At 36.5% G+C, this 24,059-nt stretch overlaps 2 protein-coding genes across 2 annotated transcripts in view; one reads left to right on the top strand and one right to left on the bottom strand.

Annotated features, from left to right (window-relative positions):
* The window catches only part of LOC113734562 (uncharacterized), a 109,866-nt gene that overhangs the window by 55,499 nt on the left and 30,308 nt on the right, over window positions 1-24,059 (top strand). The gene's annotated exons all lie outside the window — the stretch shown is intronic.
* Window positions 20,582-21,112, bottom strand: LOC113734559 (glycine-rich protein-like). Its single transcript, XM_072083256.1, has 2 exons — window positions 20,928-21,112; window positions 20,582-20,826 (listed from the first exon to the last, which is right to left on the bottom strand). Exons 1-2 carry the CDS (start codon window positions 21,082-21,084, stop codon window positions 20,582-20,584), a joined length of 402 nt encoding a protein of 133 aa, XP_071939357.1. The 5' UTR covers window positions 21,085-21,112.

Here is a 24,059-nt window from a genome sequence, read left to right as displayed (position 1 = left end):
GCAAGTAGCTAGGAACTTGTCGCCGCGTGGTGAAGTGGGAGGTGTGCAAAGGGGACTGGTTCATTGTGTATTGATATTTTTAATCTAGACCCTGTAGTTCAACAAGTTCAAGAAAGGTTCAGGCAGAATAGGGGGTTAAAGTGATCACGAAACTTAAACACAAAGGTACGAACGCTCAAGTTCCTAGTGATCGCTCTTTACGGTCTAAGACAAAATTATCCTCAAACTCTTTTGCAGCATTGTCCAATGATTAATTTTCTATTTTGAAATATTCGGGTTATCTTGCGTGCCCCAAATCTTCGTCAGTTAAAAAGACTTATTGCTGATTTCTCTATTCAAATAGTTGCAATTTGTGAACCTAAGTTATCTTTGGTGGATGTCTAGTTGTTTCGGATAAAGTTGAAGATGGATGGTTGTATTGTTAATAGTGAGGGTTCCCTAAGGGTGTTTTTTCAAAAGTCATTTGTCTGTGAGCATATTGGGGAATCTAGTCAACATTTGTCAATTAAAATACAGTCCCAGTTGTTTTTTGAGCCGATGGTCTTTTCATTTGTACATGCTAAGTGTTATGGGCAAGAAAGAGCTTTGTCTTGGGCGGCGCTATTAATGGATAATCCTATGGCTTTTCCGTGGTTTCTGGTATGGGATTTTAATGTTATTGTTAGTGAGGAGGAAAAAAGAGGTGGTTTACCTTTTCGGCCGGAGGAGGGATTGGATTTTATTTTATTTATGGCTATGGCAGGTGTACAAGATGCTGGTTTTTCAAGATCCATATTTACATGGTGCAATAATAGAGAAGCGAATTTGGAAGTGACTTGATAGAATGCTCTTTAACCAAATGGCTTCTACCTTACCTCTTAACTTTCGGGTACAACATTTAGGGAGAGACCCTTCTGATCATGCTCCCCTTTTTTATCGGCCATGACTAGGCTTGATAATAAGCCAAGAGCGTTCCGGTTTCTGAACCTTTGGATGTCTAAACCAGAGCTACTGGAGGTAATTTGAAGAGGTTGGGAAGGGTCTTTTTCAGGCTCTCCGTTGCAGCGGTTAGTTGCCAAATTGCGTCAAGTTAAAAAACATATCCAAGGTTGGTCCCGTGAGCAGTTTGAAAATATTTTTGACGCGGTGTAAAAAGCTGAAGCGATGGTATCAATGGCAGAAGCTCATTTTGATAATGATCCCTCTGAGCCAAATTTGATAGCATTGCAAGAGGCTTGAGCGGTACTAAAGAAAGCTCTTTTTGTAGAGGAGGAATATTAGAAGCAAAAAGCAAGACTTAAATGGTTGCAGGATGGGGATAGAAATACAAAATATTTCCATTCTATAGTTGCAGAGAGGAGAGCCAAGTCAATTAATCATCGCATTAAAAATGCAAATGGGGTTTGGTTAATAGATGAGAATCAGATTGCAACAGAGGCTGTCCATATCTTTGAGAGCTTGTTTACAGTTGATCCATGCTTGGGGTCATGGGATATATTGGATGTAATTTCTAAAATAATATCTCATCAAGAAAATGAGGAACTGGTGCGTGTTCCTTCCTTGGAGGAGATTCGAGAGGTTGTGTTTGCCGTGGATGGTGAGAGTGCCGCTAGACCGGATGGTTTTACAGGAAAATTCTTTACCTTTGCTTGGGACATGGTGGCCAAAGATGTCCATGAAGCGGTGGGCAGTTTTTTTTTTTTGTGGATATAAGGTGCCTAAAAGTATTACTTCGACGTGGTTGTGCTTATTCCGAAGGTAAGTGCTCCTCAAGACTTTAGTCAATTTCGGTCGATAAGTTTGTGTAATTTTATTAATAAGGTTTTGTCCAAAGTTTTGGCTATTACATTGGCAAAGGTGTTACCTTGTATTAACTCACCTCAACAAAGTGGATTTGTTAAGGGTAGATAGATTTTTGAAAATTTTCTATTAGCTCAGGAGATAGTGTCAGATATTGGGAAGTCTAATAGAAAGGGTAATATTGTCTTAAAGCTTGCTTGACATGGCCAAAGCGTATGATAGGGTATCCTGGCTTTTCCTACTGTAAGTGCTCAGAAGGTTCGAATTTAGTGAGGTTTGGATAGATATGGTTTGGAGACTGATTTCGAATGTTTGGTTCTCAGTTATTATTAATGATTCGCCTCAAGGTTTTTTTAAATCTAGTCGGGGTATTCGCCAAGGGGATCCGCTCTCACAACCTCTCTTTGTCGTAGGTGCTGAAGTCTTGTCTCAACTTCTAAATTCCTTGATTGGGCAATAGGGCTTTGTGCCTTTTAAGGTTCCACTAGGGTGCCCGGTTGTAACTCATTTAGTTTATGCAGATGATGTGATTATTTTTTCTAGTGGAATGAAGAAGTCGTTACAGTTGATTATGAAAGTGCTAGAGGATTATGCGATGATCTCAGGACAGAAGGTCAATCATAGTAAGAGATGTCTTTTGTCTCATGCTAGTCTCTTGGATGTGCGATGGCACATTGTTGCACAAATCACTGGCTTTCACGCACAATCCTTCCCCGTAAAGTATCTTGGATTCCCGTTATACTCTGGAAGATGAAAGAAGAGTTATTTTTCAGCTTTATGTACTTCAGTTGTTAATAGGGTGCTATCATGGAAAGAGAAATTAGTATCGTACAGCGGCAAATTGGTTTTGATATAGAGTGTGCTTTCTTCTATGCATATCCATAATCTTGCGGCTTCCAATCCTCTTAAGGGGATACTCAGTCTATTGAAGAATATTTTTGCAGGTTTCTTACGGGGTGCTTCAGATTTTGGGCCACGTTTTCATTGGATCAAATGGGACTAGCTGTGTAAGCCTTATGGGGGGGAGGTGTGGGTTTACGATCGTTGCAGCATGTTTTTTACGTTTTTTCTCTGAAATTGTGGTGGAAGTTCAGGCTGCGACAATCATTATAGGCAGAGTTCATCCATTTGAAGTATAACTCAAATTTGCATCCTTGTTATTCCGAGGTTTGTCCAGGGCAATCTGCCACTTGAAGAAGAATGTTGGATGGTCAAGTGGTGGCGAAGAGGCATATAAGATGGGTATTGGGTAGTGGAAACTCAAGTTTTTGGCACAATAATTGGTTAGGATCAGGGCCGCTATGTCGACAAGTAGAAGTTTTTCAAGAACAGTCAGTTGCGGATTTCGTGGTTCAAGGTTGTTGGGATTTGCAGAAGTTATATAATGTTTTGCTTACGTGCTGTGTGCAGAGGGTCTTGGATGTTGCTCCACCTTCTTCGGATTAGGTGGGCATAATTGTTTGGTCTCCAAGTAACTCGGGTGAGTTTTTGATAGCGTCAGCCTATCAGGTAGTGCGGCAAGGTGGTAATAGTTCTAGACTCTTCTCTTTTTTCTGGCATCGGGTCTTACGATTGAAAATTTCTTTTTTTATGGTGCGATTAATGAATGGTAGGCTGCCGGTTATGGGTGTATTGCATAAATTTGGTGTAGGCACGTCTCGTTGTTTTTGTTGTCGACATCCTTCTTAAGAAACTATTAACCATATTTTTGTATTGGTGAGGTTGCTAGACAGGTCTGGGGTTTCTCTGAAGTGTTGATTGGCGGGTTTGGTGAAACTTTCTCGATAAGACATAAGGTAATTAATTGGTGGTTGAAATCTGGTCAAAATCCTTATATTGGGTTCTTATTTTGAATTTTGCCCTCCTTGATTTGCTGGAACTTATGAAAAATGAGAAATAAGTTTGTTTTTGAAGGGAGGTTGTTGACTATGAAACAAGTTTGTGATCGAGTTTTTAATGAGCTTCAAGAGAGTTTTGGCGCTCAGTTTTGGGAGATTAGTATACCTAGTCCATCATGGCCTAGTTTCTTTGATGTAGTAGCCGGGTTGAGATTTTCTGTGAATGTGATGGATGTTCAAGGGGTAATCCTAGGAGGAGTGGAGAGGGGAGGTCTGTTCAAGGATAGTGATGGGAGGGTCCTGTTAGCATTCTCCTGTTATTTTGGGGAGATGACTAGTTTATAAGCGGAAGTGAAAGCGCTACTCCATGTGGTGCGATTAGGTATAGCTTGAGGACTGGCCAATTTACATTTGGAGTCTGACTCGTTGTTCTTATCCAGATTATACAGGGGAGAGCTAAGTGTCCATGAGTTGTGCAGCGGGAGTTACAAGAATTGTTGCAGTCTAGCCATCACTACAAAGAGATTTTACATTTAGTAGTTACCCAATAGGCAAGCGTAAAGAGCATTGACAGTTAGTTATATATTTCTAGACAGTTCTTACTTTTTTTAAACCTTGTTGCGAATTTCATAGGTTACTATTGCGAAAAGAACCAAATTATTGGTAGAGCTAGATAGATATGGGTTCATTGTCCTTTTGGCAGAAGAAAACTTCCATAGATTCACTGCACGACATCGTATTCCTAATTTTCGTAAATTGACGGAGTAGAAACAAAGTTCTAACATGGCTGTCTTTCGTTTTATCTTTTGTTTCTTTGATGATAAATCATTATAATATCATTAGTTATTATCTTTGCATTGTAATTAAATAAAAACTTAAAAAAACTTATATGCAAAGTGCTCTTTAGGATTTTGATAGAATCTAGGGAAAAAATCCTCTCGTTCCATCCTTGATCAAGACTCTGTCGCAAACAAGTTTAAATTTTTCACGAAGTTATTTGTAAATTTGTAAGCATGTGGCATGATCATGTTGGATCCTTAATCCAACATTGGACTTATATGTGAATAATTATGTATTGCAAACTGTCAATTAAGGTTAAACCCAATTAAAGTGATCAAATATAGTTTGGGTTTAATGTATCTAATAGGATGTGGGCCCTTTTATGTGTAGAAACTTATGGGCTCCTATTTCAATGATGGGCTGAAATAGGGTTCCAAAGATAACAGGAATGTTACCTATAAATAGGGTTATGGTCCCCAGGTCACAGGCATCGTTTTAATTGTCGTATTTCCGAATACCACAAAATACCCCTTCCCTGATATCCCATCGTCAGGAAAGATACCAGAGAGAAACTAAAGGCCTCTCTCAAAGGATCGGTGAATACCTGTTGACCTGGAAGACCACCCCAAATCTCTAGGGATTCAAGTATCAAGTTTATCAATATGGATTCAGGTACGCTTCCGCTATTTTACAGTTAATGTATTTCTTAATAATCGTCATATAGATCTTGGGTTTAATAGGTGATGGTTTTCACCAGTGGTTAGATTTAAATAACCACCCTAACAAGTGGTATCAGAGCCCATATGGTTGATTATTAGGAAATAATTTGGGTTTGATATTTTTATTTTAAGAAAGTTATGTGTGATATTTGTGAACAATCGGCTGACAAGATACAATACTTTATGTTTCGGTTTTTTTTTGGTTACGGCTTCATGGTTGTTTGAAAATCACGATTGTTGATATTGCATGAATTTAACTCTGCTGGAACATGAATGGAATTGACACATGGCTCAAGAATTGTGATTGTTTGTCCTATTGATTGTGTGAGTTAGTCACGTGCCTATTCATTGTTTTCATTACTTTTGGATCTGTGGGCTCCGCTGCATGATTGACTAGTCTTCATGCACATTCAATGTTCATGACTATTTACATAAGTCCCGATATGAATTTACATGACATTTTTTTTCTCAAATTACGTTCACTGGTTGAATGCGAAAACTATGTTTTCGGCTTTCATGAAGTCAGGGCCCTTCGGCTCTTAAGTTGCTTTCTTTGACTTGTTTTCTTGTTTGAAAAAAATAATAATAATAATAATGTTAAGGAAATTAGGGTTTCTTTAATTTAAGTAAACCCTAATAAAGTTAAATAGGACATTTAATCCCTATAAAATTCATATGTGTAGCCCATTAAATATGTAGTTTTTTATAAAGTACTTATGGATTTCAAGAAAATTTTTGGGCTTAAATGTTAATTTTGGGTCAAATTATGGGTATGGACCTTTGGTCCAATAAGTCATGATTTAATTTGATTGATTTGACCATGTTTGACCATGTTTTGATCAAAGTTGACTTTGATTAAAATTTTTTGTTTAATTTAGATAATTTTAAATTCGAATATTGGTATGATTATATATATTTTAGAATAAATTAATTGAAATAATATGCCACCAAAGTGACCTCTATTATGAAAATTAATTTATTTTAAAATATAATTAGTTGGACACTAGTAATTTTATGAATATTGATCGTCCCAAAGGAAGGTCAATATTTAATGAAATTATATGTGTACTTGTGGTAATAAATACGTGATAATTATTTGGATTTTACATGTGATTTATAAATTGACCCAAAGAAAAATTTATTTTCGACATGCTATTATTATCAGCATTTATTACTGCACCAAGATATCACTCAGAAGTTAATATTTTTGTCCAAAGACGAAATATTAATGGAAAATCGGTATCTTGAGATGGGACTACCATTATTTGAATTTATTATTGTTTTTGATTTATGTGAGCTTGTTTTAATTATATTATGTTTTCTGTTCAGTTGCAAATGATCTTACAAATATTACTTCCAACATCAATAATATTCCTATACTGAATGGCACAAATTTCAAGTCTTGAAAAGAAAATCTCTTGATAGTACTTGGAGTAATGGATCTCGACCTTGCGTTAAGGGATGATTCTCCCCCATCTCTTACAGATCAGAGTACCTCTGATGAAAAGAGAAATAATGAGAGGTGGGAGAGATCAAATCGCTTGTGTCTGATGATCATTAAAAAGGCCGTTCCAGAAGCATTCAGGGGAACAATGTCAGAAACGACTGTAACCGCTAAAGAGTTCCTTCAGGACATTGAAAAAAGGTTTGTCAAGAACGAAAAGGCTGAAGTTAGTACGCTCTTGACACGCCTAGTTTCAATGAAATATAGTGGTAAAGGCAATATCAGAGAGTACATCATGGAGATGTCTCATCTTGCTTCGAAATTAAATGCACTTAAATTGAAACTCTCTGAAGAGTTACTAGTGCATTTGATTTTAATATCTCTTCCTACACAATTTAGCCAGTTTAAGGTGAGTTATAACTGTCAAAAGGAGACTTGGTCTCTAAATGAACTCATCTCACACTGTGTAGAGGAAGAGGAAAGGTTGAAGCAAGAGCAGACAGAAAGTGCTCATCTGGTGTCAACCACTAATAATAAAGTAAGGGACTTAAAAGAAAGAAGGAAAAAGGAGCTGCAGGTACAGCGCCACAAAAGAAACAACAAAAGAAATCAAATGATCAGGGAAAGAATAGTTGTTTCTTCTGTGGGGCTGAAGGGCATCAAAAGAAACATTGAACCAATTATCACGCTTGGCGTGCTAAGAAAGGTATGCTTCTTAATTTGGTTTGTTCTGAGGTTAATTTAACTTCGGTACCTAGACACACATGGTGATTAGATTCTGGTGCAACAACTCACATCAGTGTGTCTATGCAGGGTTGCCTGAATTGCCGAAAGTCTAATGATAATGAAAGATATATCTACGTGGGCAATGGCAAAACAGTTCAAGTTGAGGCAATTGGAGTTTTTAGATTATTGTTAAAGACCGAATTTTATTTGGATCTCAATGAGACATTTGTTGTACCGTCTTTTAGACGGAATTTAATTTCTATTTCTGCTTTGGACAAATTTGGTTATTTTTTGTTCATTTGGAAATGAAAAATTTGAATTGTTTCATGATTCAAAATTGGTTGGTTCTGGTTCTTTAATGCATTACGATAATCTATATTTAATTGATACGATTGCCTCATTTAATGAATCTCTGCATTTGAGTACTAGAGGAGTTAAAAGAAAATTAGCCAATGAGAGTTCAGCTGCATTATGGCACAAGAGATTGGGACATATCTCCAAACGGAGAATGGAAAGGCTTGTGTTAAATGAAATTCTCGACCCCTTGAATTTTACAAATTTTGATGATTGTATTAACTGTATAAAGGGAAAACAAACCAATCAAAGGAGATTTGAAACCAATAGGTCCTCAAACGTCTTAGAACTTATACATACTGATATTTGTGGACCATTTCTTACATCTGCTTGGAATGGTCAACAATATTTTATAACGTTCATAGACGATTTTTCAAGATATGGCTACATATATCTCATTTCTGAAAAATCACAGTCACTGGACGTGTTCAAAAATTTTAAGGCTGAAGTTGAGAATCAATTCAACAAAAGAATTAAAAGCGTCAGATCTGACCGTGGTGGTGAGTACTATGGCAGATATGACGGTTCAGGTGAACAACGTCCAGGACCATTTGCTAAATACCTAGAGCGGTGCGGTATCGTCCCACAGTACACTATGCCGGGTTCACCCACTATGAATGGTGTAGCTGAAAGACGAAATAGAACACTTAAAGATATGGTAAGGAGTATGATATGTCATTCCACCTTACCAGAGTCACTCTGGGGTGAAGCACTTAAGACTGCAGCATATATCCTTAATAGGGTTCCAACTAAAGCAACTATCAAAACCCCTTATGAGTTTTGGACAGGGAAAAAGCCTAGTTTAAAGCATCTACACATTTGGGGATATCCAGTTGAGGCAAGGCCTTATAGGCCTAATGAAAAGAAACTGGACTCAAGAACGATTAGTTGTTATTTTATTGGATACTCTTAAAGATTCAGGGGTTACAAATTTTATGATCCCACAGCCAAATCAATTTTTGAGACAGGAAATGCTCGGTTCTTTGAGGATGTCGAGTTTGGGGGAGAAAATACAGTAAGGGACATTGTCTTTAAAGAGAAATATATTAATATTCCCACAGGTGTCATTGCTCTTGCTCAGGACCCTATTCCTGAACTTGATCATGGCATAACAAATCAAAACAATGTCGAAGAGCAAACTGTTATAGAAGAACAAACTCTTCCTCTTCAAGAACCAGTGTCATTAAGAAGATCCACTAGAGAAAGGAGAAGTGCAGTGCCAGATGATTACATTGTTTTTCTCCAAGAACATGAGGATGACTCTGGATTGATGGAAGATGATCCAATTAACTTCCGTCAAGCCATGGAAAGTTCAAATTCTCAAAAGTGGATCGATGCCATGAATGAGAAGATTAAATCCATGAAGGACAATGACGTTTGGGATCTTATCCCATTGGCAGAAGGAGCGAAACCCATTGGTTGTAAATGGATATTTAAAATCAAGAGGGATTCGAAAGGCAATGTGGAAAGATACAAAGCTCGTCTTGTTGCTAAGGGATTTACACAAAAGGAAGGTATCGATTATAAAGAAACCTTCTCTCCAGTCTCTTCAAAGGACTCTTTTAGAATTATCATGGCATTAGTGGCACATTTTGATCTTGAGTTACATCAGATGGATGTAAAGACAGCGTTTCTCAATGGTAACATTGATGAGACGATTTATATGGTGCAACCAGAAAACTTTGTATCTGGAGATCCAAAGAATATGATTTGCAAACTTAAAAAATCCATCTATGGGCTCAAACAAGCGTCTCGACAATGGTATTTCAAATTTCATCAAGTGATTATCTCATTTGGTTTTGAGATGAATCTAGTAGATGATTGCATATACCATAAGTTCTGTGGGTGCAAACATATTTTTCTGGTATTATATGTTGATGACATTTTACTTGCCAGTAACGATATTGGTCTATTGCATGAAACCAAGAAATTTCTAACTAAAAATTTTGAGATGAAAGATCTTGGTGATGCATCTTTTGTGTTAGGCATACAGATACACCGTGATCGCTCTCGGGGTATTTTAGGACTATCACAAAAGGGCTATATCGAAAAGATCCTTAAAAGGTATGGCATGCAAAATTGTAAACCAGGTGACACCCCTGTTGCTAAAGGAGACAAATTTAGTCTTGAGCAGTGTCTCAAGAATGCTTTTGAGGAAAAAGAGATGCAAAAAATTCCTTATGCCTCAGCAGTGGGGAGTCTAATGTATGCTCAAGTATGTACGCGTCCGGATATTGTGTACATTACTGGAATGTTGGGTAGATATTTGAGTAATCTTGGATTAGATCATTGGAAAGCAACCAAACGGGTCTTTCGATATCTACAGAAAACAAAGGATTACATACTCACGTATCGGAAGTCAGATGAGTTAGAGATCATTAGGTATACTGATTCCGATTATGCTGGATGCAAAGATACTATGAAGTCAACGTCAGGCTATGTCTACTTGTTGGCTGGAGGTGCCATATCCTGGAAGAGTGCTAAACAGTCCCTCATAGTATCTTCCACTATGGCTGCAGAGTTTATAGCTTGTTATGAGGCATCCAACCAGGGAATTTGGCTGCCAAATTTCGTCACAGAATTACGTGTAGTGGATGGCATTGAAAGACCACTCAAATTATTCTGTGACAATAAGTCAGCAGTCTTATATTCCAATAACAATAGGAGCTCGATCAAATCTAAACATATAGATATCAAGTTCCTGACTGTTAAAGAAAGAGTGCAGAATGGACAGTTATCAATAGAGCACATCGGGACAAACTCCATGGTTGCGGATCCGCTTACTAAGGGATTGCCACCCAAAATGTTTCATGAGCATACTGCTCATATGGGTGTCGTATTAAATGATGTATAGTTTTAGTGGGAGTTTGTTATTTTAAATGCTCTTATAATATTTTTCAGTTATTAAGGATTTAAGGATATTTTATGCATAAATAAAGTTTGGATTTATTTGCACTCTAATTTTGGTATGGTTTGATCTCATAAAATTTAAGGTGGACCAGTTGGAAATAGGCATGTTTTGATCACATTACATGAAATTTTCATGCTACACATCCACATCATAATTCATGTCATTCAATTGCATTGATATATGTGACCATTGATGGGTCGAGTTACGAAATTGTAACAAAGGCCGCTTTGATCCTATATTGGTGTAATTGATGGACCGAATTGGTTACAGATACATTGTGATAATAACAGTAAAGTTGAACTCATACGGTTAGTTGCAAAACATAATTGTAAGGTTACACATATAGTCCAAGTGGGAGATTGTTGGATCCTTAATCCAACATTGGACTTATATGTGAATAATTATGTATTGCAAACTGTCAATTAAGGTTAAACCCAATTAAAGTGATCAAATATAGTTTGGGTTTAATGTATCTAATAGGATGTGGGCCCTTTTATGTGTAGAAACTTATGGGCTCCTATTTCAATGATGGGCTGAAATAGAGCTCCAAAGGTAACAGGAATGTTACCTATAAATAGGGTTATAGTCCCCAGGTCACAGGCATCGTTTTAGTTGTCGTATTTCCTAATACCACAAAATACCCCTTCCCTGATATCCCATCGTCAGGAAAGATACCAGAGAGAAACTAAAGGCCTCTCTCAAAGGATCGGTGAATACCTGTTGACCTGGAAGGCCACCCCAAATCTCTAGGGATTCAAGTATCAAGTTTATCAATATGGATTCAGGTACGCTTCCGTTATTTTACAGTTAATGTATTTCTTAATAATCGCCATACAGATCTTGGGTCTAAGGGTGATGGTTTTCACCAGTGGTTAGATTTAGATAACCACCCTTACAGATCAATCCTTGATTTATTTCCATGGATGGATCCTTTCACTTCAAAGAAGTAGGGTACACTGCCTCTATCTTTCCTTTGGGTAGGCAACTTCTAGTATGCCTCTCTTGGTTGCTATGTACAGTGACTTTTAGCTCAAAATTATCCATCACTAGAGAAAGTCAACTCTCGAACTTACTTTGGACAAGATTCGTAGATGGTGGGGTTTCATGCATACGCAACTTGGGTCAATGCTGTCGAGATTTTAACATCTCTACCGACGGCAGTTGGAGGCAATTTACGAGATAAACTATGAGCGTTAGAAGTCTGGAAGATTTTACTTCTTCTTGCTACACATGTACCTTGCCATATTTAGTGTTCTAATGTACTTGTTTGATTGTTTGCTAGCAGAATTATATAAATTTGTGTCTACTTATATTAACATCATGGGTTGTGTATTGATAGGTTTTACTCTCTTTTAAGAGATTCTTCTTCCCGAATTGGCAATTGGAATATGCATAGAGGTAGTATCGTGGGTTGAAATTCAAATTCAAGGGACAAATTAAATAGCATAACATACCAAGAATTAGCATTTAACCATCTATTGGTTCAAAAAGACAAGACATAAGTGCGATACTAATTTATGCCACAAGAAGTTTAAAGTACATGGCTTGCAATACTACATGGTACTTGTCCATTGTAAAAACTAGATATTTCTAATATATTTTAGGACTTATTGTTTTTTTTTAATAAGCGGCAGGTTTTGAATTCAGTACCTCCTAATTATAATTCCTATCACTGTACCACCTAACCTAATCCGCCTTGCTTTTGTGATGCAAATGCCACTTTTCTTGGATCCATTCATGAATCACCAGATTTGACCTTTTCTTCTATGTGAATTTTTTCTTACTCAATAATATGTTTGACATTCTACTCGCAGTAAATGTAATCAAAGTCACTCCAAATTCCAAATTGATTGACAATAATATCTCAACATATTCTTGAATATGGGACGTCAACGTTATCCCCTCCCTAATGGTCAACTTCTATCTCTTAAGACATAGAAGAGAATAGAGTAAATGCTTTTGGCATATGTGTCTATTTCTTTAGTTGCCTTAAAAGGGTCTGCAATTTATGATATTATGGAATTTGTACTAATCAAAGTAATATTCTCTTTAACGCCCAACCACATCCCTAGCCGATGCCATGGCCCATTTGACGGCAAGTGGCAAACATTTTCCTATAAATAGAGGTCAATCTACACAAGCTTTCTTATCCTCCTAAAATAAATTTTGATTACCTAAAATACTTTGAGCAAAAATGAGTTCCAAGAAATTTCTTTTCTTTTGCATTTCCTTGGCTTTAGTTCTAATGATTACCTCGCAGGTGGCCGTTGGGGAGTTGGCCGAGACTTCCAATTCAGTTGACAATTGTAAGAATTTATTCTCCAATTCCCCAATATTGAAACTTCTCGCAATTTGATCCACTTATCAGAATAGGGTTATATCTTAGCTCATGGTATCATAATAGAGAAATTCCATGTTGTCTTACCTGTCTAGGTTTTTGTGTAGCATATGTTAATTTAAATCTTTGGACCACAGAATTGAACATTTCAATTTATGTATATAATTTCGGTTGTACATGTGAAGGGTCGGAGTACTAAGAAACATAGCTGACCTTTAGATACACGTTCAATAAGCTGCACATTTAAGTGTCAAGCCTTTCCTGAAGCAAGACTTGGGGTGTAATACTGGTTAATACATGTTTTCTCTTATTCTCAATTCGATTAATTTTCCTTTTAGTTACGTTGGTTGCGTAATTCTTATTTTTGCATAAGTATGGATATACAACACGTAACTTTTAGCCAAGTTTAAAACTTTAATTTTATATGTATGACCTACATCAAAGCGTACTATTACGAAAATTCTTAATACTGATAGTGTATAAAAAATTAATTACAAGAATTATGTTCACTATGATAAAATTCTCTATAAGTTTGTAGTGATTAACCATGTTAAGAGAATTCTTGTACTATATAAGAATGAGTTTGGGTCAAAGAATGGTTTTGAATTTCAACCGCAAGAGTAGGGTTATTTTGGGATTGTGAGGTTATTTTGAGTGTAGTTATAGTATTGGGTACTACTTTAGATGACATGTGTATTATTGTGTTTACTGAAATGTCCTTGTATTCTAAAAGATGCAGTAATGATTTGTTCAAAGGTTTGGATAGTTTGGAAATGTGAGATTATTTGATCATCTTTTCTACAATGGGTACAACCCATAATAGTTTCTTTATTGGTGTAATTACTTCAATGTCCTTGCAGAGACATTCATTTTGGTTTGTATCAATTATTACTGTTACTTTGCTATTATAACTTGAAGAACTTCAAACGTCATTTTCATCTCAATTAAAGTAAGGACAATGTGGTTTATTAAGGAATTTATGATTAAGCATTAGTTTCAATTTCAATTCTTCAAATGTCTGCCCCTTCACATTCTTCCGTTATGTTCCTTTTGTCTTTCGATAAATATTTATTTGTATTGTCATTGTACTCTGGATTTCAATATGGTTCTCTGGTGAAGTTATTCTTGGTGGTTCAACTTGAGGTGAGGTTTTATTCTTTTTTTTAATGGTATAATTTGCTTTGTAAAATCGTAATTTCTATTGTTAGCTAAATGTTTTCATTCCAAAATTGGATACTCTGTTAGCGCAATTTAGTGTTGATATTATTGTTTCTCCACAAAATTGGTTGTTCTATACAATTTAAATGATGTGGTTTTGTTGGAATAGGTTTGGAGATACAAAACTTTCTCTTTTGGTCTACTTACATGATGGAGGCTTTTTGATCAAATCTGCCTTCTCTCTTACATATCATGCGTACCTTAATGTAGTAGTTGCAAAAGCTGGTGTTGTAGCAGTTTCAATTAACTATCGGCTCGCCCCTAAGCATCCTTTGCCTATTGCTTATGAAGATTCTTAGATTGCAGTCAAATGGGTTGCCCATCGTTCAAATGGCGAGGGTCCTGAGGTATGGCTTAGGGATTATGCTAGCTTTGATAGGGTGTTTTTTGGTGGGGATAGTGCTGGTGGCAATTTAGCACATAACATGGCATCAAGGGTTTGGCTGGAGATACTAGACGGCTTCGATCTTGATGTGATTTTTCTCAATTATCCTTATTTTTTGGGGAAAGATCTAATTAGTATTGAGTTAATGAAATTACAGGTAAAGGCCTATGTTAAGGGCATTTGGCATTATGTTCACCCAAAATCTACGGGAGTTGATGATCCATTGTTGAATCCTCGGATGGAACCAAACCTTTTGAGGCTAGGCTTTGTCGTTGCTAAAAAAGTTGGTTACTTTCATCAACAAGAATGTTGTGCAGATGCATTTTTAAGTGGATAATCACTTTGTTTATTGCCATTAATCATTTGGGTATTTGTTTAAAGTTCATTTAGTTTTGTTAATGAAAAGCTCATATACAAGTGTTTGTTTCAAAATATATGAATTGAGCAAGATAGCATGCATAATTTTCTTCTCCATCTTCCAGTATACATTAGATATTTTATTACTTCATATTATTACTCAATGTACGTGAGTTTTTTAATATTCGCTTGAACTACTGTAAAATCCTCTTCAACCACAGGCACCAAATACCCGCGCATTTCCCTCCTAGTTTGTAAAAAGAAAAATGACACTAATTTTGACACGTTCGTTGTAAGACAGAACTTCAAATGATAATGATACTTAATTGATATGATATGCGTTAACCAAAAGCATGCACACAAATCTGTTCAAAATTTACTATTCGAAATTGATACCAAATTAATTAACGTGCATGCCCTATTTATGCTCATTGCAGCCAGGACAGATGAAGCAAATGGCCTAAAAGAAGCCAAGTACCCAGGTGGCTATGGTGGGTACCCCGAAGGAGGATATGGTGGTTATCCCGAAGGGGGGTATGGAGGGTATCCTGGAGGAGGTCATGGGGGATACCCAGGTGGTGGATATGGGGGCTATCCAGGAGGAAGGTATGGTGGATATCCTGGGGGTGGATATGGAGGGTATCCTGGGGGTGGCCGTGGTGGTTATGGTGGAAATTGCCGCTTTAGTTGTTGCGGCCGAAACTATTATGGTGGGGGTTGCAGGTGCTGCTACTATCCTGGTCAGGCTGTGGATGCTGAGCCTCAGAACTAATAAAGCCAGCTCCTAGCAAGCTCATGAATGCTTAAGCAAGCTAACTGGTGATATATAGCTGTACTTAGTAGTGTGAAGTGCAGATAAGAGCTTGATGAGTGATGTAATATGTGTAATCATGTGTGACTTCAGTGAGCGCTTTATATGTAATGGAAATACATTTTCATGCAATTTGAAGATGGTTCTGTAATTTTCGACCATAGAAGACTGAGTAATATTAGTATTCCATTAGAAATTGGTTTATCTAAATGAGTTACCTATTATCAAATTGCTCTTTATTGCTGTTTTGGGTATGCTTAATCGATCAATCTAATACAAGTATTTGCGATAACGCATTTGACGAACTGAATCTTCTTAATTTCCTGTTCGGTTATGTGTTTACCTTACTCATGCACCTGTCTGTCAGATATAGTTTATAAGCTGAAAGAAATGATAAAACCAAATATTTAATCTAGCCATGGAAGAAAGATGTGAAAGTTAATGATAGAACAGAATGTGTTTACTTAGTTTCAAGATCTAACTCTCTCAAATATGTCAACCATCTAATTGACTAGTTGACTCTGATAGATTGAAAATGGAGCTATTGTGGAATGGGAATATTTGTTATGAACTTGGTGCATAAGTGCCCCCAAAACACAAACATGTGGGCATCACTTGGGGGAGACCATCCTAATCAGCATTCTAGAGGGCTCCAATTTGTATAAATCAATAAAACTTAAAGTTCAAGAGCTCAAAACACTTAAGAGATACTTTCTACTACACTACAAAATCTGAAGTATATTTTGTTAGAGAATTATCCTGCAAGAAACCAAAACGTGGCGCGCAGTTTCACTATCCCAAAAGAAAATTTGAAGTCCACATTGTCCGCGTGGGATACGAATGGTATCTCTGCATTCTATGAAGTATTGGTCTCTAATATATTCTATATATGATATTATTGTTTCTGTAATGCAATTGCTCCAGAATTATACTGGCTGTTGAGAATTTTTTCTTGGCAAGTATTCGTGCATTGCAAAGTTTGACATGTTCTTCATTTGTTATATATTATCTTTAGTGTAACGATGTTTGACTTGTTATGCAACTTGGAATGAACATAATCAAGTCACTCCAAATTCCAAGTTGATCGACAATAATGCTTGAAATATTCACGACTGTAGGACATGAATTATTCTTTCCATAATGCTCAAATTGTTTCTCTAAAGAGATACAAGACAGAAGACCAGATTAAGTGCTTTTTGTATATCTCTATTCCTTTAATTTCTTCAAAGGGACTGCAATTTATGATAGTAAGGGCTTTGTATTAATTACAGCAATCATCTCTTCAATGGCCAACTACATCATGGGCCAACGCGATGCAAACAAATCAAGTCGAGTCGAGTTTTGACCTAATCGAGTCGAGACTTGATTTAGTTTTATCGAGTTTGAACTTGATGAGCTACTAATTTAAAACTCGAGCTCGAAAAAATAAAAAATAATTATTTTATTTTTTAAAAAATAAATAAAATAAATATTTTTTCTTAATAAATAATAAAATATTAGAGATATATATGTAAAATAAAAATAAAAAATAAAAAAATATTTACTCAAACTCGCGAGCTTAATATTTTTGAGTTTGAGCTCGAGCTGGAATTCGATTTGGCTATCTCAAGTTCGACTAGAGCTCGATATTAATCGTGATCGACTCGAGTTTTGACTCGAGCCGCTCGCGAGCGGTTCAATTCATTTATAGCCTTAGCCAGGACGCGAGTGGCTCAATTCGTTTATAGCCCTAGCCAGGACCTTTTTTACAGCAATTTGGCCTCTATAAAATAGAGATCAATCTACTCCAGCTTTTTCATCATTCACAAAAATCAGTTTCAATACTTAAAATACCTTCAGCAAAAATGGGTTCCAAGACACTTCTTTTCTTTTGCATTTCCTTGGCTACAGTTCTAATGATTAACTCAGAGGTGGCAGCTAGGGAATTGGCCAAGACTTCCACGTCTGTTGACAATTGCAAGACATTTATCCTCTACTAATTTCTGCTTTTCTTAAAGGACCACAAATATATCATAGTTCAAATTATGTACTTATATTTCAGTTATACATGTAAAGCATTGGTGTATTAAGACACAAATCTGAGCTCTTTAAAATATAATAGACGTCAACTAAGCTGTACAAGCAAGCGTTCAAGGCTTCCCTGACGCGGGACTCGGGGCATAGTGGCTGGTCATCTATGGCAACGATAAGCCTACCTACGGGTTGGTTGCATTTAACCATTTTAAAGACAATATTTGATTTTCTTGGCACATAGTTTAGAAGGAAAAGACTTCCAATTGAGTATAAAATTATTGTTTTGGTATTCGTTAAACTAAAAGCATGTATAAAAATTAGTCCAAATATGAAAATTTCAAAATGTATGACGCCAAATGAATTTATGTGAAAATGTCATTCCTAGATTACAATAATAAACGTATTTATTATCCTCAGTGCAGCAATGACGGTTGACACGGATGGCCTAAAAGAAGCAAAGTACCCTGGAGGTGGCTACAGAGGGTACCCCAGAGGAGGCTACGGAGGTTACCCTGGTGGTGGATATCGGGGACTACCTAGGAGGAGGTTTTGGGGGATATCTTGGGGCTGGATATTGTCGCATTCGTTGCTGCGGCCCAAGCTATTACGGTAGGGATTGTAGGTGCTGGTCATATCCTAGTCAGGCTGTGGTTTGCTGAGCCTGAATGCTAACAGAGTGAGCTTCTAGCACCGCCAGTAATGCATAGAGCTTGGGAAGGGATGTAATATGGACTGAAAGTATTCGGTAGTTTGAGATTTCTATTATGTGTCTCTTTTATGAGCACCTTTGGTGTAATGGCAAAATAATCTCATGCCATATGAAGTCATTTTAGTGGCATTGCACTAAAACATGTGTAATTTTTGTAGTCCAAAATACAACAAATTCAAGACTAATTTTGGTTGATTCATCTGTAAGTTAGTTAACCATTACCAAAGTGTTTTTTTTTTTTTTAAATTTTTTCTATTTTGGGTATACACAATTAACGATTCTAATCCAGATATTTGTGGTAATAGTTTTTACAAACTCTCTGTCCATCCAATTTTGTTATATGTTTGACTAAAAACTAGATTAAAAAAAGCCCTTACCCTACCTCCACCTTCTCGGTCAAATTTAGTATACGAACTAAAAAGAAATGATAGAACGAAATATTGAAGGGTTAATTACATACAACCCCGTCATGGATTCACAAATTGCTACATGATCTTTTTGACATTTAAAAAATGTTCATATAACTCTTTTGTAGTTTCATGTAAAGTAAAAACTTAAAGAAAAGCAGTCTTTGCAAAATCATCAGTTGAAATACTGCTTATACTTGAGCACTTAACCGAACAGTGGTCCAATCATTTTACATAAAATCAGAGAGGGATTATATGGATAAAGACAAATATCACATGAGAGATAAAGTAAATATTTATGTAAATTATGGGAGATTAACTGATACTATAATTTTATCACATGCATTTCTGGAGTATGTCTGGTTGAATTGACATAATCATTTGTTCTTTCTGTTTATTTTTAACTTTACATAAAAATATAAAAAAAGTTATGTGAATACATTGAATCCCTACAAGAGTCGTGGTAATATGGAAAAACCCAGGTGGATTCATGTGTAATTAACCCAATGTTTAATCTGACCATACGAAAAATTCATGCTAAAAGCTCAAGTAGATGTTTTGTTTACCTGGTTTCACGAAAACGTCAAAAATCTGTTTGACTAGTTGACTACGAGAGATTGAAGATTGATGTCAACTATACAAAAAAGTAGTAGAGTACACAGAATTTGAGGCACAAGGATGTGTAACACTTGTGCATGAGCATGTTAGGTTTTCAAGAACCATATTTTGGATTAGCATATATGAAGGGTGATGCGACAGCTAAAAACGCGATCCAAGTTGAGCTGCAACGAGTTGAGCGAGCTGAGGGTGACCGAGCTAACGGGAAGGAAGCGAGCGAGCTGTCCTTCAAGGAAGAGTGAACGGCGGGGCTAGTTTTCCAGAGTAGCTCCGACGATCAAGTCAGTAAGAGCTTGAGAGTAGAGTAACCGTATAGAGTACTGTAGATAGCGTACCTTGTACTGCCTTATGGTGCTGTATTTATAAGCTTATGGATCGTAGTTTCCTTATAGAACCATGAGTCCTAGTAGAGAGGGAGTCTTTCTAGGGTTTCGCCTGCCAACTCCGAAGGTTCGGGGGTCGCAACCCACAAGGCCCATCCTGCTGAGAGGCGGCGGCCATGACCGAACTGGCGCCCCTTACACCCGAACTGATCTGTCCGAATTGACAGATCAGCCAATCCAAACTGACACGTGGCATCCGTAGATTGGCCCTACTACAAAGGAGTCTTTTAATTGATTGTAGTTTGTCGTTTTTCAATATCAGTCACATGACTATCTAATTTCATAAACTTTAATAACACAATATAGTAAATAAATTCAGAGGACATAACTTTGTTCATTGCTTGAAGTTTGTTGCACACAACTGTCTCTAGTTCTACTCGTAAATGATCGATCATAAACCGACCTTTACCACTTTTATCATTTCTTTCTCCTGTCTAAAAGGAGTCAAGACTTAATGTAGGTTTTCGGAATCTCTAGTTGAAATCTCAAAGTGTTAAAGAATTCTAAGCAAATACTACTTGAACAATTATGGGTATACTTTACACAATGATTAATGTGAGTGAATCCAAGCAGAAGTGCTAGCTGTTCAAAATTGAAACACGCATAAGATTTCACTTTCATCCTATTGAAGTAGAAAAAAGTACATCATTATATGCAATAATTCATCTAATGGTGAATGGATACCACTGATTAAGTTCTTATTTTCATAACACGGTACATAGTTTTTGTACATATAGCCTCTTAATTTGCTCCAAAGGCATTGAAGCATCATGATGCATAAGAGCTGGATGTTAGTTTTGCGGTTCAGTTTCTGGCTTAGCATCCACAGCCTCACCAGCATATGTACAGCACCTGCAGCCATAATAACCTCGGCCACAGCAACCATAGTGGCATCTGCCGCCACCATAGCCACCACGGCCGCCACCATAACCACCATCTGGGTAACCCCCATATCCACCTCCAGGGTTCCCTCCATATCCACCACCAGGGTATTTGGATTCTTCCAGGCCATTAGTACTCTTCTCTGCAGCATTGGCTACAAATGGTCACAGGATCGTGTGCAGAATTATTAGTTAGTGCATGCATTTTAGCAGGAAAAAAAAAACCCTCTTAGAGTAAATTATGTTATGCAAAAACATCTATATTTTGTAGGTATAAGCTTGTTGAAAAAGGAAAGAATAAGTTCTTGAATGAATAACTTATTATTTTCGGCCAAATCCCTGGCTGTCACCTCTAAAGCAATCATCAGAACTACCGCCAAAAGGCATAGGAAGAGAATTGCCTTGGAACCCATTTTTGTTTTCCTCACACACCTTGGTTTATGAACTGGTATTGAGAACAATGAGAAGGATGAGGAGGCTGGAGCATTCTCTTCTCTATTTATCTATGTTTTCAGAATCGGACTAGGTATCAACTCAGTCGAACTCAGTAGTCAGGGATCAATAGGTTCAACCGGATTCGATATGGGAACCGGATGACGTCATAAATAAAAAATTTTTAAAAATTAAAATATTATATGTAAAATACCTAATAACATGTTAATATTAATAAAGGTGTATTCATATATATATTTAATGTTTCAAATATATTTAACAAGAAAATACAAAGAAATTAGAGCAATCAAGTAGCAATTTATATTATTTAATGAGCATTAATAAATTTAGAATTAAAATTATGAATTTTATTGAAAAATAACACCAAACTTTAAGACAACAATTATAAAGTATGAAATATTTGAGGTATATTAATAATTTTTAACAACCTAGAAGTCAAAACATAATATTAAAAATATTTTGCCTTTAAAAAAAGTTAAAAAAAAGTCACTTGATTGATTATTGTTGGTGGGATGGACCGGCGCGGTGGTGAATGGCGGGACCCGAGTGTATTGACTGCAAACGTGGCACATGGTCAACAGCTTTGGGTTTGGCAGGTCCTCTACTCCCGGTTCTTATTTTTTTGGTCAAATCGGGTCAAACTTGGTTTTTGACTTGGTTTGATCGAGTTATAAAATATCTGATTTTTAGAGTTAATTCGGATCGAACAGTTGGCCAGTTTTCGGTTCAATCGATCGGACCGACTGATCCTGTCCGAGTTTGAAAATAGAGTCATTTATAGGTAGATTTACGTAACATGGTTCTCAAAGAGGGAGAGATAAAAATATGCATGGCTGCAATATTTGATAGAATATCCAACTTATCACAACTTGGATTTCCTGTTTGGATTTTATTTTCTAGTGGCATTATTCAAATCCATGGAGGGAGATAGTCAACCATGTGATCAATATCTAAGGCCCATGTATAATGGCAGGATTCATGAATGGACGTACATCACTAATACTATTAGTAGGAAAGTTAAAGTATCGAATTAATTGCCTGTGACTTTTATTACATACACTAGAAACATGTATACAGATGTCAAAAATATTTGTGCACTTGTTACATATAAATCTTCAAGACAAATCGTGTCGCTACTCAACGTAATCACGAATATGTTTGCAAAGCTACTCAAATTCAGCCAAAAAGTGGCAAATTCATACTTTTTTTTTCTTAACTTTAGTAGGCACATTCTGCATTTGTGTAAAAGAAGCCATTGAAGAATTTAAAATTTTCAATTTGCACAGTCTCGAACCTGTGACTTTTTATTACTAGTTTTAATAAGGATTAATAATATTTTGCTCCCTTGGAGTAGAGTTTGTGATCATACTTTTCCCTCTAGAATGAAAAAATTATACAATCTTGTCCTCCTTAACACTAGATATTAACTAATTTATCAACACCAATAAAAAAAAAAGTGATTTAATGACTAAAATGCCAATGTTACTGTGATGCATGGCCAGAAAGGCAGAAACACTCAGGTGATGCAATGTGCAAAGAAACAACAACAGAAACAGGAAATAGGATCGCATAAGGAGAGGCATCTATAGAAATTAGTATAAAGCCTGTTTAACACTCTATTACTCAAATTAGGCCATGTTCTTACGGTATCATCAGTAAATCAATGAAAGAAGGGCTGCTGATCATTATTGGAATTCTCTCGAGAGTTTTAGTTGTGAGGTTGCAGTTTATGTTATACTTGTTTCTTTTCCCCCTTATGTTTTGCTTGTTGGTTTTAAAGAATGTTAAGCTTATTGCTAAAATCCTGGATTTTTGCTACTTTGACCATTTATTGGTTTTGCCAATGATTTCCAAAGTAGCCGTTCATCATAATAATTTTGAGGGGAAAAATTGGAAGAAAAAAATTTTACATTCTTTTAGAGTGTTAAAAAATAGGGAGAATTATAATTTTGGTCCCCAATCTATAGTGTATGTGCAGAATTATCCGCAATCTTTTTCGAAAATAATTTTGGTCCCCAATCTATTCAATTTTGCGCTAAAGTGGACAATTGACGGAATCTCTTCAATTTCAATCGAAACTAAGTCACGTGAGATCAAGTGCCGGCACCTAAAACCCCTTTTTCAATTTTTTAATTTCTAAAACATATTTTTTAATATTTTCAACTTTCTCTTGCCTTTTGTCTTATTAAACAAAGACATGCAAAGGGTAATCTCACAATCCAAATTACTCCTCTTGTTGGCCGCTGCCTTCAAATCCCCAAAACCCACAGCACGAGTAAGAAGCTCAGCTTGGCCTCCAAGTCCAAGTCTCGTTCTTGTCTTCATTAGTAATGGAGATAATTTGCAATCAATGACAGAAACGGACCCAGTTCAACTCTCCTGCACAAACAACAGGAGCAGTAGCAGCAGCAACAGTAATACTTCATAAGCAAGCAAGCAAGCATGCAGCTGAGAGAGAAGAGCGGATGATAATAATTGGAAATCAATGGGATTATACGGACCAGATCATCAAAGGGATTATACTAGTAAGTATATTCTTTCCCTATTAGCCATACTTCACCGTTGAACTGGAATGAGCATTCAATTAAAATTGGTAGGTAATACTTACGGCTGGAACAGACACTTCATCGGTGACTATAGAATGGGCCTTGTCTCTTTTGCTCAACCATCCCGAGGTGCTAGAGAAAGCTCGAGCTGAATTGGATGCTCAAGTAGGGACTGATTGATTAGTCGACGAACATGATCTATCCAATCTTCCTTATCTTCATAACATTATTTCAGAAACACTTCATTTGTACCTAGCAGCACCAATGCTAGTGCCACATGAGTCGTCCGATGACTATAAAATTGGGGGATACAATATTCTGCAAAGGCACAATTTTGTTAGTTAATGCGTGGGCAGTTCATAGAGACCCAAACGTATGGGATGATCCAA

Source organism: Coffea arabica, chromosome 3c, assembly GCF_036785885.1.
Source record: "Coffea arabica cultivar ET-39 chromosome 3c, Coffea Arabica ET-39 HiFi, whole genome shotgun sequence".
Lineage (NCBI taxonomy): Eukaryota > Viridiplantae > Streptophyta > Magnoliopsida > Gentianales > Rubiaceae > Coffea > Coffea arabica.
This window is presented reverse-complemented; position numbering and strand designations above follow the sequence as displayed.

Coding starts and splice junctions, on each gene's coding strand:
- LOC113734559 (XM_072083256.1), bottom strand. CDS start 21,084: ATGGGTTCCAAGGCAATTCTCTTCCTATGCCTTTTGGCGGTAGTTCTG. Junction 20,827..20,927: donor TATACCTACAAAATATAGAT/GTTTTTGCATAA, acceptor GACCATTTGTAG/CCAATGCTGCAGAGAAGAGT.